Source organism: Coturnix japonica, chromosome 2 (assembly GCF_001577835.2).
Source record: "Coturnix japonica isolate 7356 chromosome 2, Coturnix japonica 2.1, whole genome shotgun sequence".
In the NCBI taxonomy this organism is placed as follows: Eukaryota; Metazoa; Chordata; class Aves; order Galliformes; family Phasianidae; genus Coturnix; species Coturnix japonica.
In genome coordinates, this window is record NC_029517.1 from 115,491,910 (window position 1) to 115,508,511 (window position 16,602).

General features: G+C 43.2%; 1 protein-coding gene across 3 annotated transcripts in view; it reads right to left on the reverse strand.

The window, feature by feature from the left end:
* Window positions 1-233: 233 nt before the first annotated feature.
* Window positions 234-16,602, reverse strand: part of NIPAL2 (NIPA like domain containing 2) — a 46,568-nt gene continuing 30,199 nt past the window's right edge. For 2 of the 3 annotated variants that reach the window (XM_015856136.2, XM_032442806.1), the window contains exons 6-11: window positions 13,258-13,354; window positions 9,166-9,301; window positions 6,744-6,832; window positions 4,975-5,038; window positions 3,636-3,730; window positions 234-3,318 (exon numbers count right to left, since the gene is read on the reverse strand). In XM_015856136.2, the coding sequence (XP_015711622.1) occupies window positions 3,224-3,318; window positions 3,636-3,730; window positions 4,975-5,038; window positions 6,744-6,832; window positions 9,166-9,301; window positions 13,258-13,354 (576 nt within the window). In that variant the 3' untranslated portion in view covers window positions 234-3,223. The remainder of the gene's footprint in view (window positions 3,319-3,635; window positions 3,731-4,974; window positions 5,039-6,743; window positions 6,833-9,165; window positions 9,302-13,257; window positions 13,355-16,602) is intronic. The other variant, XM_015856137.2, reaches the window with a different exon arrangement.

The following is a 16,602-nucleotide window of genomic DNA, read 5'->3' on the forward strand; positions in this document are numbered from 1 at the left end:
GCTGACCAGTAGTGTAAGAAGCACTGAGTAAGTCCTGCTGGTCCTGGTCTGTTAGCCAGCAGGGACCACGTGAGATGCAGAGTGTCCTCTGTGACTCCCTTCAGTTTTATTTCCTCAAATCCTGTGGAGCATCTGCTCAAGAAAGTTCAGTCTGCAGGTGCAAGTTTCACATTTTGTATCTGGCACATGTATTTGATGTCAGGAAAAAACACTGCAAGAAAATAACTCACCGGTAAAGAGAAGGGTTTCAGGAGGTTTTTTATGTGTTCCAGTGAAAAAAAGCCAAACTCTTTTTCAGTAAGCATTTCTGTGCTACTTGTCACCTAAACATCACAAGGCAAATCACAAAATCACAGAGTCATTCAGGTTGAGTAAGACCACTAAGGTCACCATGTCCAACCATCTGCCCATCCATAGAATCATAGAATCATAGAGCCAACCCAGGATGGCCTGGGTTGAAAAGGACCACAATGATCATCCAGTTTCAATCACCCACCATGTGCAGGGCCGCCAACACCAGACCAGGCTGTCCAGAGCCACATCCAGCCTGGCCTCGAATGCCCACACTGTGCCCGCTAACCACGTCCCTCAGTGTGACATCCACATGTCTCTCCAGTGATGGTGATTCCACCAGCTCCCTGGGCAGCCTGACCACCCTGAAAATAGCACTGATTAGAAATTGATTCTTGAAACAAATCATGTCCCTTTCTTTGCAGAGCAGTAACAAATTATCATCACCACATTTCTCTGACCCTGTGATATGTTAATTTGTTGGAATATGTTCGCATTTCCAAAATCATGTCTAATCACAAGTTTTAACTGCACATAATTCTTGCCAAAATTTTCCTCTATGAATTAATTCTAATTACATTCAAGCTTACAGAAAACATTTTTAACCCTTACAGTTTTGCATAAACCCACATGAAGGAAAGATATGATATTTGAGAAGAAATAAAAAAATTAATAATCAATTATAACTTTTGCTATGGGTTTGTACATTTCACTTCGTACTTGGAAGAGAAATCTCCTTCATCCCTCCTGAATCACGGATGTGATTGATCCCTCCTTCATCCCTCTTTCAGCCCTCCTGAATCACAGAGGCAGATTTCAGAAAGATGCCCAAGGCCACTAATTTTAACAAGAAGCAAAAATAAATCATGTCCCACTTTACGCCTCAGGTCATAGAATGAAAAACTATAGGCCTCCTATTTACATCTTTAGCACATGTTCTCACTTGAGAATCAGAAAGTTACTTACATTTGACATACAAGAGGCAAGGAGCATAGGAGGCACAGAGATACGCCCTTATTCCCTGCAGAAAGCATACAGAATCTGGTACCTTTTGTTTCTTAACCTTAGAAACTTGAACTCAAGCTACAAGAGGGTAAAGGAAGGCTGCAGGAAGTCAGTTGGTACAAGCAAGGTGCAGACACTGAGCCCTGTCCTGTGCCAGATGGAAAAGATCCGTGGTAAAAAACAGCTCTGCAAATTTCACAGCTGGGACATTGCTGTATAGAAAAATCTACAGAGCTGTGTGCACTTTGTTTGAAGTGAAACCATCTCATGGATCTTTGGCTCTACCTATTTTAGAATGAAATAAACAATTACTCGGGAAAAGAAAAAGGGAGATCTCATTTCATCATATCCCAGTGAAACAAAATCTGCACATCCTACTGCCCATATTCATTACAGCAGATTAATCCAATCCCAAAAGAAGTATCTTGTCCAAGATGTGAAGGCTATTACTGAATGCTTTTCAAGAGCACTTTCTTTCTCAGAGGAGGTTTGTGAGCATTGCAGTGTCAGCTAGGGCAGGCCAGATATACCAGCAGAATGGATGGGCACACCATTAATGCCCAGCAGCAGTTTTCTTTCCAAGAGGCTGGGACTGGGGGGACACTGCAACTTCCCAGACCTGAGCACTGCTGTGGTTCCCCATTGCTGTCATCTCTTCAAATAAATGTGGAGAAACTACCATGTAATGAAAGAAAATTTGTGCTGCTGTCATGACTCCAGTGACCCCATGTTTTACAAGCTTTCCTCATGCCATGGATGTAGTAAAGGTGCAGGATTTGCTTTAGTTTATATTTTAGGAGTATTTCTGCAATACCATATAGTCATAGAATGATATAGGTTGGAAGGGACTTTAAAGCCCACCCAGTTCCAACCCCCTGCCATGGGCAGGGCTGCCACCTGCCAGCTCAGGCTGCCTAGGGCCACATCCAACCTGGCCTTGATTACCTCAGGGGAAGGGCATGCACAGCTTCTCTGGGCAGCTGTGCCAGGGTCTCACGACCCTCTCCTCCCTGGTTAGTAGTTCCCAAGATTTTACACATATTTTTATCACTCAAGCTATCGCACAAGAGATTTTTCAGGGTGTTGGAATACACATCAAGAGACGAAGCCTGGATCCCTCATTTTCTCTTTGCGCTTCCTTCATTAAAACTCTCTTTTCCTAAAAACAGTGGCTAAGCCTCAGACTAGACCAGACTAATTTAAAATATGACCAGTCCAGCCCAGTACACAAGACATGGGAAGGCTATAAAATGCGACACGACTGCCCAGTACCTTGCAAATACATGCATGTGCACCGAGGTTTATGACAAATGCTCTTCTCTTTCCCCCACCTCAGATAAGTGCTTATGTCCTTTGAAGATAAGAGAATTAGTCTGATGGAAAAAGATAATCAGGATTTTCCCTCTGCACATAGTAAAAACATGTGTACAGGTTTTGTGCATACTGCATATATGCCAGCAGTTTTGATTCTTGCGCAAGCAGGATCAGAATTTTAAAGGCAGCAGATATACAGCAGAAAATTTTGAAGTCTCTCACAAAACTCCTCTTTGTTTCTCATCTTTCTCCTTAAGCATCTATGCACATCTGGGGGTTTTCAAAAACAAGTTTTAAAAATCCCGTCATGTGCCTATTTGCATTTCCAGGCAATTAAAAGTCTAAAAATATCCCTACTCGTTTACTAAGAGGCATTTATACTTTGGGAATGTTCCGTTTCATTAATGGTTATTGAGTTTTTCTTAAGGCTTTCTTTATCTTCAAAACACATTTGGAACAGCCAGGGGATAAACTAAGCAGCATTAAATAACGTATGACTCATCAACGTGCAGGAACTCAATGTCTATGTGAGTACGTCCAATGAAAAGGTGCTGCTGATTCTTGTTCCAGTGGCATTCCTCTCATTAAGCAGAACTTAAGGTGCCTTCTTCTTTCAGCTTTGACTTTTCCCGGAGTCATCTTTATTATTCAAAGTGCCATAGCATGAACCGTAAGAATCTGGTTGTATTTTGCCTGTCAATTTTTGTCCTATGGAAATGGGGTGAGAGAAGGGAAAAACAACAACTCCGTGAAAAATTTTAATAAAACAAATCCCCCAACCAATCCATCATTTGAACATTCCTTGCTCTAGTAATCATTGTTTTCATTTGACCGGTTGTAACAATAGCTTGGAAAAACTCTGAAAAATTATTTGAAAAATCTGTTGGGAACAGGAATAGAAATTAAGGGAACAGTATATTTATTAAATACGACTAGAGCGCATTTCTGACTCAACTCTCCTAGGTCATTCCATTATCTGATATCTCATTTTTAAACAGACGGGGGAAAAAAAAAGTCCTACTTACCGGGAATACATCCACAGTCAATGTAAGGAACTTGTAAATGCTCCTCTTTTTTATTTACTGCAATTACAAATACACTGAGGAAAGACAGGAGACACCTGCAAAATAACAGTGGCATCGTATTATTAGAAAAAGTTCACTGCGACTGAGATGAGAACTTTTACCCATGTATTTTGTTCAAGGATTTACAAACACAAGCTGTTCTGTTTTTAAAGAACCTTCTGCTGCTGCCAGCTCTGAACCTTCATCTTGGGCTCCTGTCAGACTAGTTCGTGCCTCCTGGAACTTTACAATTGCTTCCAAGGGCTTTGTAGAAAAATGACGCTTTCAGTAACATATACCTAATCAAATACCTGTGAGTGTGAGACCGCAACCTTTGGATTCCTGAGCAAATCTTCACACACCACCTCAGCTAGTACTGCAGCATCTGCGATTTCATCAACAACTCGGGCTTGTTGCAGACAATCAACATCTCTGTTGTTTTTCTCACTTGACTGCATGTCTCAGGGGTGAGCTGTAAGCCAGGAGCAATGAGAAACCGCTACGCTTGGACAAATCTCCTATCTACTCTGTGTTGGACACACAACCACTACCTCCTGCCTGCCAAATCCATGGTTGGATTTGCTCATCTCCATTTTCTTTCGCTTTTCCCATAGTCATGCAACACTGCAGTTCTGGGCATCTTCTGAAGTCTTACTGCAGGGGACGAAGATGTCTGCAGTTGTCAGCCCATCTGTCTGACAGCAAGGGGACAAGATGGTCCCATAGTTCTGGGAGATGCTTTTAACCATTTAATTCCCATCCTTAATGAATGTTCACCTCTCTCCCCTGAGCTGTTGCTGTGCTGGTAGCCATTTTATTTCTGGCTGTCAACACTAAGGGCCTTTTTCAAACATGTATTCTAACAACTTCTTAGGATGCTTCCTTGGCACAGGAAGATCCTTGTAGGCAAGCAACTCCTCTAAATGCCCACATCTAATGGCTTCAAAGGGCAGCTGGACATGCAGGTGGAACGTGCCATGGGAGATTTCTCACATAGGTACAAGCAGCCCTACAACATCTTTGGTGGAGAGCAGTGGAGGAACACTTGCTGCTAGCTTGTCATCTTGTCATGGTAGTAGTTCATAAGTATCTCACATTTTTACCTATTTGGATTCAAAACCAGGCCTCCAAAATCACATAGCACAGATATGAAGTCTTTCCTTTAATGTCTTTTCATCCTACTATTCCATAATACTTTAATAACAAGATGGGCTTCTTCTTACTGAGAAAAGAAGAGGTTCCATGAGGCAATGCTGTTGCAGTACAAGCGTTTGTGCAGATTGCAGGCTGATACACTTACCCGAACAGAAACATGAACACACTCAGGAAAGCTGCACTTTGGAATTCCTGATAAAATATGACCCCTGGAATGTGACAGAAACAAGAATTGCAGATCTTGACTGGATTCCAAGTGATATGAATTACAGCTGGGAGGGTCAGGAGCGATGTCATGCTCAAGTGGAGCAAAAAAATCCCAAATATGGTATTAATACACATTGTGGTGGGTTCGTATTATATACCCCTATGCCATTATCAGGTCTTTCTCAAGGTACTGCAAGAGACTGGAGAAGATTTAGTCTATCAGGCTGGAGTGTGTGCTGTGTTAGTTACTGCACAGATGCAGGTATTTTTTTGCATTGTCAGCAACAGTTTTTGTGCAGGTCAAACTCAAAGTCTAACTCATGGGCATACAACTAGCAGGTTCCTCATGGATTTAATTAAGCCACTCCAACTGCGTGGACACATTAACTCCAACTGGGAACAGGTTTTTGATAACTAGCTGTGTCCCTGGTGTTTGCACCAAGTTAAGGGCTCCAGCAGCCAAGTTTGCCTAATCTTTCTGGCTGAAGGGATCACTAACTCTTTCTGGTCACCCCTCAAACAGGAATTAGCACCTCTGCAGTGGAGATGACAGAGCCAGATGTGTATCTGGATCTCAGCTGCCCTAATGCACAGCCAAGTGTATTTGCTTTAAACCACTGATGAGCATAGTTTTGCTTAGAAACACCAGAGTGTGAACCAGAGCCACTGAAGTGTGACTGTATCTTCAAAGGCTGCAGCTTGGGATGGGGAAATCACAAGAGGAGGTATCTTCCACCAGTATCCCAGCAAGATTCAGCAGAGCTTGTTCTCTAAGTCCTACACTGGTTTAACTAACCTGATGCAAATGCATATGTATCCAGTCTCAAAGCCATTAAGCCATTCCTGAATAGGTACTTGATCTCTTATGGAGGCACAAGGCCAATTTCCCCATATGGCTGCAAGAATGCAACCCCCTTTTGGCAAAAGTCTCAGTCACAAACTGAAGGCCTCCTAATGCAGGTGCCGAGGCAATCTGTGCACGAAGCTAACTCCCCTTCTCATTAATGGCAGCTCTGCATGAGAAACTCCTGCGCAGCAATGACAGGAAAGCCCCCGGTGTGTGTTAAAATGAGTCATAAATGTTATAACAACACGATCATTTTGGCTCATTGCTGATGCAGCGTCTTAGTTGTCCTCCCTGCTCATGTTCTTCCACTCTACACCATTTCCAAGATCTGAAGTTCCTCTTTAACAGCACCGAGTTCAGAGTTCTCACCCAGAATAAAATGCTAAATGCTTAAAAATGTCTTTGGAGTCATTTTATTTCCTTCACTTAACCTAGAATTCCACCTTCTGAAACTGAATATACACTAACTACTATGAAGCACAGCTGGTTGTCATTTGAGCAGTTTGCCAGGCTGTTAAAATTACTCTACCAGCTCAGATACGGGGAGGTTGGTGTGCACATGGGAAATGCATTTGCTGAATGTCAAGATGGGGCTAAGATGAATGCAGGTAATTCTAGTGAGCCAGTAAGGCACAGAAAAGTGTACAAATCAATTCTGGAAATGCCAGAATTTGGTAATTTTTATTTTGCTTTGAACGCTGTGAACCGGCTCATTTTTCAGAGCATAAACACCTGTCACTTAGGAAAAACTTTTTGTGGAGAGAAATGTGACTGGTTTGTGGTCCTGTCTACAGACAGTAATGTCTGAAAACTCAGTGTTTAGAAAACCATTCTGTAGAGGCCAGCGGTCAGAAACCAACCTGAAATGATGGCGCTCGTGGTGCAGAACACAAAGTTAATGGGCACAACTGTTCTTGCTTCATATAGGTGCACTGCTTGATTTAAGAACCTGGAAAACAAGTGTTATTGCACCACTTGGCTACAGGAACTTCATTACACTTTAAGTAAGGTTAAGCTGGCTTCTGTCAGTTCAGTGTGACCATTTCTTACCACTAGAGCAAATAGTCTTTGACAGATGGGTAAGTGTATTGAATTTACTTACCAGTTTTGACTTTGCAGAGTACAAACAACAACAACAAAAAGAGCAAAGCAAGAAAGTTGGAATGGATTCTTCTGGCCACGGACTGCCATTGGAGAGACTTGAAGAGAGAGATTTGAAGCACTCCTGGAAAAACTGCCTGCCACAGATAAGGGAGGAATGGTAGGATATTGCTGGCCATGGTGTGCCTCAGCTCTTGGAAGAAGTGCTGCCAGGGACAAGTTGCTCTAATTTAAGAAAGTTGGGTAAGGATATATTTCCAGCATGGACATACATATGCAAGTCCTCATAGAACTGTTGCTCAGTCCAACTTGGCTAAAGCATGCATTTGCATGTTTATCACCCCATGCAATCGCACCCAGATACACTCAGATCCACTGGGAAAGTCCAGGAAAGTGGCTCCAGGCCTGTGCTCCTTGGGTTGGAAACTCCTGTTCTCCTTAGAAAGGCAGCCCAAACCCTTATCAAAATAGTCAGCAAGAATTTGCAGTCACAAGAGTGTGAACAGCAGACAAACCTGCAGCACTGAGATACTGGCCGTGAAGCAGCCCACACATTCTGCATCAGCAAGCAAAGAAGGCCAAGCACTAACCCACTTGTAAGGAGACCAAAACCATCAACATTTACCCACAAAGTGATGAATCATGAGCATGAGCTCTTGGATGCACCGATAGTCTGTTATGGGAACGGTGCATTTCAAACTGAAAGAGAAAAATCAGAAGACTGTAGAGTGTATTCAAAACCTATAAAAAGAACCACACTTAAATGTTTCAGTGGTACAATATATGTGAACAGTAAAAATCCAAGCTTGGATCTGTTTTAGCCATTAAAGTAATTGCATGGTTATTTTAGCAACTGTTGAACAGTCTCCATGGTGCTTTAAAAATACAGAAATCCTACATATCCACAGGATAGTCAGGATTTTGAAGTCATTGAAAACACCTCATTATTTTCTCCCACTTGCAACAAGCTTGGTCACAGGGACTAAAATAGTGATACTGAGACCCAGCACTGAGACCACGAGGATGCAGCAGCCCAGGTTGTTGTGAGCTGACATTACAGTCAAATAAAATAAGAGAAGAAACTGAGAATGAAAAAAGTAAACTGACAGCATTGTCTCCATTAGCAAATGCTTCCAACAGAGGAAGGATGAAGAGTTGAGGAGCCCAGGAAACAAAATGAGCATATTTTCATTTTGACCCAGAAAAAAGAAAGAATGAAATTGTTGGCATGGAGAGGTTAATTCAGCAGCTTCCTATTTACCAAACTTTTATTTCCTACTTTAATGCCCTGAGTTGTTGCCCCAGGGAAGACAAGCTGGATGTAAATCACTCCACTATTGGTTATGGCGGAGTTCCCGAGTCAGCCATGGAGAGTCACTGCACAATAACACATAGACTTTCTGATTCCACGTGGGAATGGTATGTTCTGCCACAGTAAAGCTGGATTGGCTCTTCTACCAGCAAATAATCCTGTAAGTAAGCACTGGAGCAGTCTAGATGAGATTACTGAATGATGCTATCAGCACCTGAAGCATAAAGGGAAGGGACCCTCTGTTCAGCTGCAAGTCATATTTTACCAGGCTGCCACCCCTGGCAATCTGCAAAGTCAGCATGAAACAATCACTTAACAGGCCAGAGGCCAGCAGGGAAAACTCTGATGTCCCCCGCTCACCAGAAGCTATTTCCTAAAACAGCACAGGCATATAAGGCAGCAGAGAGCAGCATGCACATGTTAACAGAAACAGGGAGAAAGTGCGGGTAAACTCTTCTTCAGTACAATGAGTGGCATGAGCTGGGGACAAGAGGTGTAAAATGAGGGTAAATGCGGCCATTTGATTATTCAGCACTGAAGATTTCTGAAGTTAATAAAGAAAAAATATCAGGAAAATAAATTTCACGTAATGAGTTCAAAACTTGTGCTGAAATAAGAACCACAGTTGGCCAAATTTTGTTTAAGGTGACAGTGAGAGGAAGCATTGATCTAATTAATCAATTATGAACTGAGAAATAAAGCCTAAATAAACAGTGTTATCAGCTGTAGGGAATTCATACATCTGTCAGGGTTCTGCCAGGAATTTGCCACATTGAAGAGCAATTTGTATCTAGGGGCCACGTCAGCGCTGAGAAAAACTGACAGATAAATAGATACAAAGCTGAGGAGTTATGGAGAAACTCACTTACTTGACTTGGAAAACACAAGAAATTGCCATTAAGATGAGCATGATATAGAAAACAGGGTAAGTTAGCTGCATTTTTCCCTTGGCAGAGAGCATTATCATGCTGGCCACAGCCTTCACGGTGATGACAGTCAATGAAGCTGAAAGGGAAAGGGAAGGATTAACAGGGCAGGACCCACGGTGGTGACCTCAGAGCATCAGTGAGAGATGTGCCATGGAACTGATGCCTTAAGAGACGCTGAGGTGGAATTTGGGCACCTAAAGCCAAGGGTGTGATTTATAAACATTTGCTAAGCTAATGCCTCAGCTCAGAACAGCTTTAACTCTGTGTGTGCTTTACTGATGTGTTTTGCAGGTCTTCCAGTACTGATGTCTGCCACCCTGCATCTGCCCAAAGTCTCCCTGCTTTCTGCGTAGCAGAGGTAACAGACTAATAAAATCTTACACAGTGTGTGAGAGAGACAGAAATTGAGCTGGGTTCAAAGAAGACCCCATCCATTTCTGCTGCTGAGTATATGCCCTCCACGGTGGGCAGAGGTGCTCAAACAGCCTCCACATCTGCCAGACATCTTTTATTCAGCCCCAGCTGCTAATTTGGACCCCTTGTTGCATTGTGCAAGCATGAGAGGCCTCCTTCTCCACTCAGAGAAGTCAGCACACCTACTAGCAGCCTGCACATGACACGGTAGCCAGAAATAACCTCTCACCCTCAGGATTTATCTGCTGAGACGAGCTGGTCAGAGCTGATCTGTGGGATTGCATCACCAAGCACCTAACTCTCCCCACAGGTTGTGAACAGGGTCCAGGCAGTGAGCACAGGGTCTGCACTACATGTCAGGGGGGCGAGTCTTAAGATCTAAGAATAGTGTGTTTTTAATCCATTCAATCATCAGGGCATTACGAAAAAAGAAAGGTCTGGATTTGGTATAGGTGTCAGCAGTTTGGAGAAGTCTTGCAACACACATCTTCTAGAAAAGGAGCTGAGAGCTGAGCTAAGAGCTACTTCAGGTTTCTTTTTGGAGTGCACTCTTGCTTTGTTGAAGCTAAACCAGGGAGGCTGTGATGACGGTAAGAAAAAATACAACAAACTCAAACTGATAATGGTAAGAAGAGTCAGGGTGCAGCGGTGACCTTTGAAGAGAGGTAATTCATCATCAGGAACGCTGCTCCCCAGCTGGGATCCAGTTCCACCCAGTTCCAGAGCTGGGAGTGTTGGATTTCCGTGTGTGATTCATCCTCCTGTTGCTGCAAAATTCAGATTGGCAAGGCAAGCTGTACTGTGCAAAGAGTACAGAGCAGGGGCTTGGAGGGGAGGTGGGGGAAGAAGAATGGATTTGGGTCTGAGGTTTTGACTGCAAGCATTTTTCTAGCAGCAAGTCCAAAAGTTCAGGGTGAGTTTAGGAATTGTATGCACTTGTGATGATCCTACTCACCATCATGGAATTCATTCCTTTAATGGCAACCTTTGCACCTAGTGCTTTGCTTCCTGCTCTGTAATTGAAATAGGTGGAGAAGTTCACCAAACACAACAGTAACAGTGAGCAGGGTGGGTCAAATCCTGACCCACACTGGGGCTTATGATAAAAAGACAAAAAAAAGACAAACACAAAAACAAAGCCCCCACCAAGCAGCCCACATAATAACCAAGATTTGTGTTGCAACAGAGAGAATTATTGTTCCGGAAAGAACACTTCCAGGTAAAAACCAGAGGTCTGAATTGTCCAACTAAGTAAAAGTTGCTGAAAAATAGTTTCTGATAAAAGGCTCATTTCCTTCTCTTATAATTTTAACAAACCAGAAAAAGCAAGAAGGCGCTTTTTGGATTATGCTGTTATTTTTGTTTTGGCTTTGTTTTGTTTGAAAAGATGGAATGCTCTTTTAGCAAACAGACCTGGAATAGGTTTCAGACCCCTAGGAAATGGTTTCTCAGTCTCTGAGAGAGACAGAGAAGCTCCAAGCTTCTCCAGGCTAGAGTGACAAATGATGACACTGTCTGGCTGTTAGTGCAGGAAAATCAGAAATCCCACTTTAATCTGAAATATTTTCCCCAAAACTTATGATAAGTCCCAGTACATGCATGAGGTAAGATAATTCTCACCAAATGCACTTGCAGACTTACAGTAAGTAAAACATTTGCAGGTTTCATGATCTGTGTTTTCTTCATAATGGAAGTAGCTTCCACATCCAGTGGAACACAAAGGCTGCCTTCTCTTTCTACATTTCATGTACATTCATGTGAACTCTTCACCAGGAATGAATCTGTGCAGATGTTAGGTAAGGCAGAAATCCCCTTCCATGAGCTGCCCTGAGAATTTTGGGCATGGTGACTCCATTCCTCACCTGCCTGTCCTACAACCACTCCAAGGGCAGGGAACACATGGGATGGGTGTGAACCCTCCCTCACATCCCCATGGCTGTGCCCAGCAGAAATGTCAGATAGGAAGGAGTGCATCTCTGCAGGGACGTCCAAGCATTGAGTGCCTCCTGGGCTTTCCAGAACTTCTGATGCTCAGCATCCTCATATGTTCTTTTGGCACTGCTGGTGCTGGGACTGGCAGGCTCCACAGCAAAGCAAGCACGCAGGGCTCCACAGCCTGATGGACCACCTCCTCTAGACTCAACCCAGAGCTGCCCTTCTGTTGGGTCTGACCCAGACTGTGGAAGATGAGCATGGAAATCCATCCTGAGTTCTTCAGCTGTGTGGCAAGGACGCCGAACCACTCATTGTCTGGGAACACTGTGAGGATGGAAACCAGTGGGCAGCTCAGCGAGCTCTGCCAGAGCTGCCAGGCTCTATGCTAGGAGTTGTCTGGACTCACAATCTCTCTTCCAAACCAAGAAGCAGTCAAACACACTGATGGCTTTTGGGATTCTTCGATCTCTGCTTCATACAGGGAGAAGGAAGGCTTCAAGGCTTCTGCAGAGCAGCTGATCCTAATGTTCAGTGTGATGGGAAATTTAGTAGGGGGACAGTACCAGAAAGGTAGATATGAAAGGAAGTCTGAGCTTCTCAGCTAAGTGAAAAGCCAGAAAGGAGTCCGGAAGAATGCAGCCCATAAATCTGCATGGGTTTTACAGTATATCACCAACAGACTTTATTGAAATTCAGTTTTATCAAAACTGTTCTGACCAGCTCCATGAGAAACACAATCTGTAAGTCTTTGCAGGCTGATACATCCATCTAGAGAACTCAGTGAAAATACAAGGGCTTCTCCAACAGTAATGTCTCCTATTTGATTATGTCAGCCCATGACATCAGAGGCAGATGTGGGTGCTATGGCAGTAGAGGCTGAACCTTCCCACCAATATTCTGTTACATGTTGTTGCTGTGTGACAGATGGCAGCAGAGGGACAGTCTGACAGAATGGCGACTGATGTGGACGTGTGTATGGAGATGGTGTACCAACAGGGTGTCATAGACAAGCTGACAAGGACGAGAAAAGAGATGGAGCAGTGACAAATTCTTAATGTATGCCTTCTTGCAGGGGAGCTTTAAGGGCCCCCTCCTGATATTTTTCATAACTGGTTCCAGTTTGACTTTAATGAAATGCCTAATAAATGCTCTCTCTTGTTTCTCTGGGTATTGATTATTTTCTGGCGGCAATGTTAATCAGGGGGCAAACTTCAGTGACCTGCTGAATTCTTATTGTGTTTCTAGAAAGATGGTGAAATAGAAATTTCCATGCAGACACAGAGTATCACAGGATACGCTTACAGAGTGCTTACACAGCCTTAAACTACTCTGGCTTAAAAAGTTGATTTTCTCAGCTATCCTGCTCTGCTTCACAAAACAAAGTTTCAAACAGTTTGCTTTCCCAAGATCTAAAGCATTGGTTTAAAAAGCTTCAGAGCATCGTTGCACACGCCATATTCATATAAGGAGCTCTCTAAAAAGAGCTAGCCCCAGCAACAAGCACAGAAACTACATTCCGTAATTGGCTTTCACTTCAAAAAGACCACAGTAAAATGATGTGAAATGTTTCAGTGATTCTCCTCCCCTTTGAAGTGACCCTAATCTAAACTGGCTGGGGAGTCTGGGTGACAAGGAATTATCAAGTGACTGACGGGAACATCAAAGTGAGTAATACGTTCTTACCCAGCAGTGCCACCATCATTAACAAAACCACGACGTGTTTCACAGCCTTTATCTTGTAAAAATAAAGGAGAATGCAGAATATTATGATTTCTAAAATCTGGAAATAAAAGGGAAGAAAGTTAGAGCCGCAAAACTGCAATAAATGCTTCATTCAAAGTCTTTGGAATATCATGCTTTTGCACCTCTAGCTATATTTTCTCATAGGTAGCATTGGAAGACTTTTAAGGTGACAGTAAAGATATCTATGTTTACTGAATATAATTTCTGCAGAACTTCTGTGTTTTTAATTCCTTTAGAGTAAGGCACTTACCTGGGGAAACAGCAGTCTCCCCTTCTGGATATGGTATTCTTAGTGTCACTCCTCAAAATGTGCAGAATTATGCTTGCTGACCTCATTGCCCTTCTCCCAAGCCCTGCTCAGAAAAACCCCCCAAACCCAGTCTTTTTGCTCTGACTTTCTGCCATACATCATCATGGAGAAAACATTTATTTGCTGTGGCAGTTCTCATATGGCAGGGTACCTGTCAGGAGCTCACCTGGAAAAGCTCAGTGACACACCAGCAGACCACACTGAAGGACAGATGCAGCTGCTGAAGCACTTTTACTCACGCTGTGCATGGTCCAGACTTGTTCCCTCAATAACATCTGACAGTTGGTTAAATTTACAGACTTGATGTTAATTCGTCTCGTTGCATCACCACCTCTGTAGAAGCTCCCTGCTGTTCCAGCTGCCCAAGCCACCAACAGGCTTTTCTCTGTGCTTACTGGAACTGAATGGCTCCAGGGAGTGACTGAGCTTCCACAGCATCCCAAAAGGATGGGGATTCCTCTCCTACCACACTTAACATAGCTGCCCAAAATGACCCTCTTGGCTAAAGTCAACAGAAATCCCAAGTGCAGAAAACCTCTTGAAAACAAGACTGATGGGGCCTCAGTTCTGAGGGGTGCTGAGAGCCCCCTGGCCTGAGAGACTGGATGGAGAAAGAGAAGTTTGTGCACATGAGGAAGGAACTGAACGGGGGAAATAAGACAAAAAATGAGATTGTCATTGGTATTGAATGTGATTAATGTCACTCTTTTACTAGTGAAAAAAATCAAAGAAAAACCTCTCCTCTACCCCTTTGGTTCCATCATTACCATGTTATTTTATATCTTATACAGCCCCTCCACTCTTAACACAGCACTACAATAGAGAAGATCTGGGTGTTGCTCTGCTGCTATTTAAAAAGAAGGAACAGAACAGTTAGCAGCAGTAGTCCTACAATGTAAGACTGCAAGTTTCTCATCATGGAAAATGAGTGCACAAGTAAGAGGTTGTCAGCTGCATTTAGCAACAAACATTTTCTACCACACTTGCTCTTCCCAGATTATTAGTGTGCAAAAATGCGAACAGGATGTGGTTTGCTTTAACTCACAGTACCAGCACAAATTTGGGTTGCATTTTACCATTCTTCAAAGAAATTCAAACATTTCTTACAAGACTAAGATTTTTTTTTTTTTTTTTTTTTTTTTTTTTTTTTTTTTTTTTGGTAAATGTTTGAAAGCATTTTGTTGTTGGTTAAAAGAAACAAAAGCATTTCTGGACTAATCATTGTTCAATCATCTTTGCAGTCTCTTACAGAATGCTGCTCTCCTCTCCTTCCAGAACAACACTCCTAGTGTGCCTGTGGGGATGAAAGCTGGGACACCATATGGTAGAATGAGGCCTTTGCCTCAGCCTCCCAGTAAGGAACCTCAGCTGCCTACCCAGCTTCATTCCGCAGTATAACACTGGGTATGTCTCAATTGGGAAACAAAGCAGAAGACATGTTAGCAACTGCAGGCTTGTGAGTTCATCTTGGTCTCCCTGTGGAAAACTGCAATGGTTTTGAGGGAACTCAAGAGGAAAAGTAAAGGTAGCAGCTTCACTGTTTGTGCCACTGGCAAACGCATCTCAGGGCCTGAGGGAAATATCACATTATCCAGCTGCAGCTACAACAGCCTTCAAATTGCCTTCTTTTTTTTTTTAATCAGCAAACAAATGCTAATGGAATAGAAGAAAGCTGTGCTAAATAAATATCTCCGATGTGGAAAGGTCCTCATGCTAAAAAGAAGTTCCAGAGATGTCCAAGAACTCCTCCTCCATGATATGCTGGCTCAGGATGTGGCTGGGCCACCTGGCTCAATGATGGGGGCATGGCACCATGTGACATGGCACTGCAGGACCTGCTCCCATGGCCCTGGTGTAAACCTGAGAACCCATAGCCTCTCCCAGCCCCTCAGACTGGTTGTGTAGAGCGTGCATAAAAAACACAAGACAGCATGATGTAAGCAGCCAGCTGTACCTCAGGTATCCATCCATTCTGTACTCCCTAGACAGCTTTAAGAGATCCAGTCACCATGCAAGAAAAGAGAAATGCCTTCAGCTGCAGCTGAGCCTACGAAGAAGGCTGATGGTTTCTTCTCGGGGCTGTTATTTAAGTTTATACAACTCTCCTTTTCTGCATTTAGCATGAAATACAAAGTATCAGATCTTGCCTCCTGCTACTCAGCAGACAAACTGTTCTTCCCATCAAGAGGTACCCCTTAATCAGAAGACAAGGGGAGGCCACTGCACTGCACTGAGTTGTATTACAAGTGGAGTGCATGGCTCCTAACAAGACCTCACGCAGACTGGGACCCTTCTTGGGGGTGTTCTGGCTGTTGCCTTTGGGTTGTCTTGAGAATTACCCCAAATGGTACTCAGTTTCCACAGATGTTAGCTGCAGTTGTGTTAAGTACAGCAACCAGGAATGGGAAACACGTAGAATCTAACAACTAACTTAAATATATTCTGTTTATAGAACTGAAGGAACTCGACTTGTTTACAGTCATTTTTACAATTGTAACTTATCTGTACTGAAGTCTTCTCAGGTCCACATCATCAACATTTTTATAGTTGTGATGTTTCCCATGTTTCTAAGCATTACCAGAAGGCACCTGGAACAACATACCACATTGTCTGCCTCAGCTGTTTTTCTGGGACATACAGCAATGCGGGCACCAATGAACCAGAATGGACTTTGAAGGAAAAACAGAAACCAATTTTGCAGATATTGAAAATTAGCAATCCAGCGTTCACTACTCTCCTGTTTCTAAAAGCTTCATCCATAACTGACGCCTTCTACAGTGACTCAAAGTGTATGTATACAAAAAAGAAAGCAAGCTAGGATAGTGGTTCCCACTTAGACATGAATGCAAAGTCTCAGAAGGTGGCTCATAATTGTCTCATGGGAACCGCAGGCTATTTCTGCAGAACTCCACTGATGCCAGTGGTGAGCCACATGGGGATGGTTTATCACCCACACAGAACATTTTGTACCATCA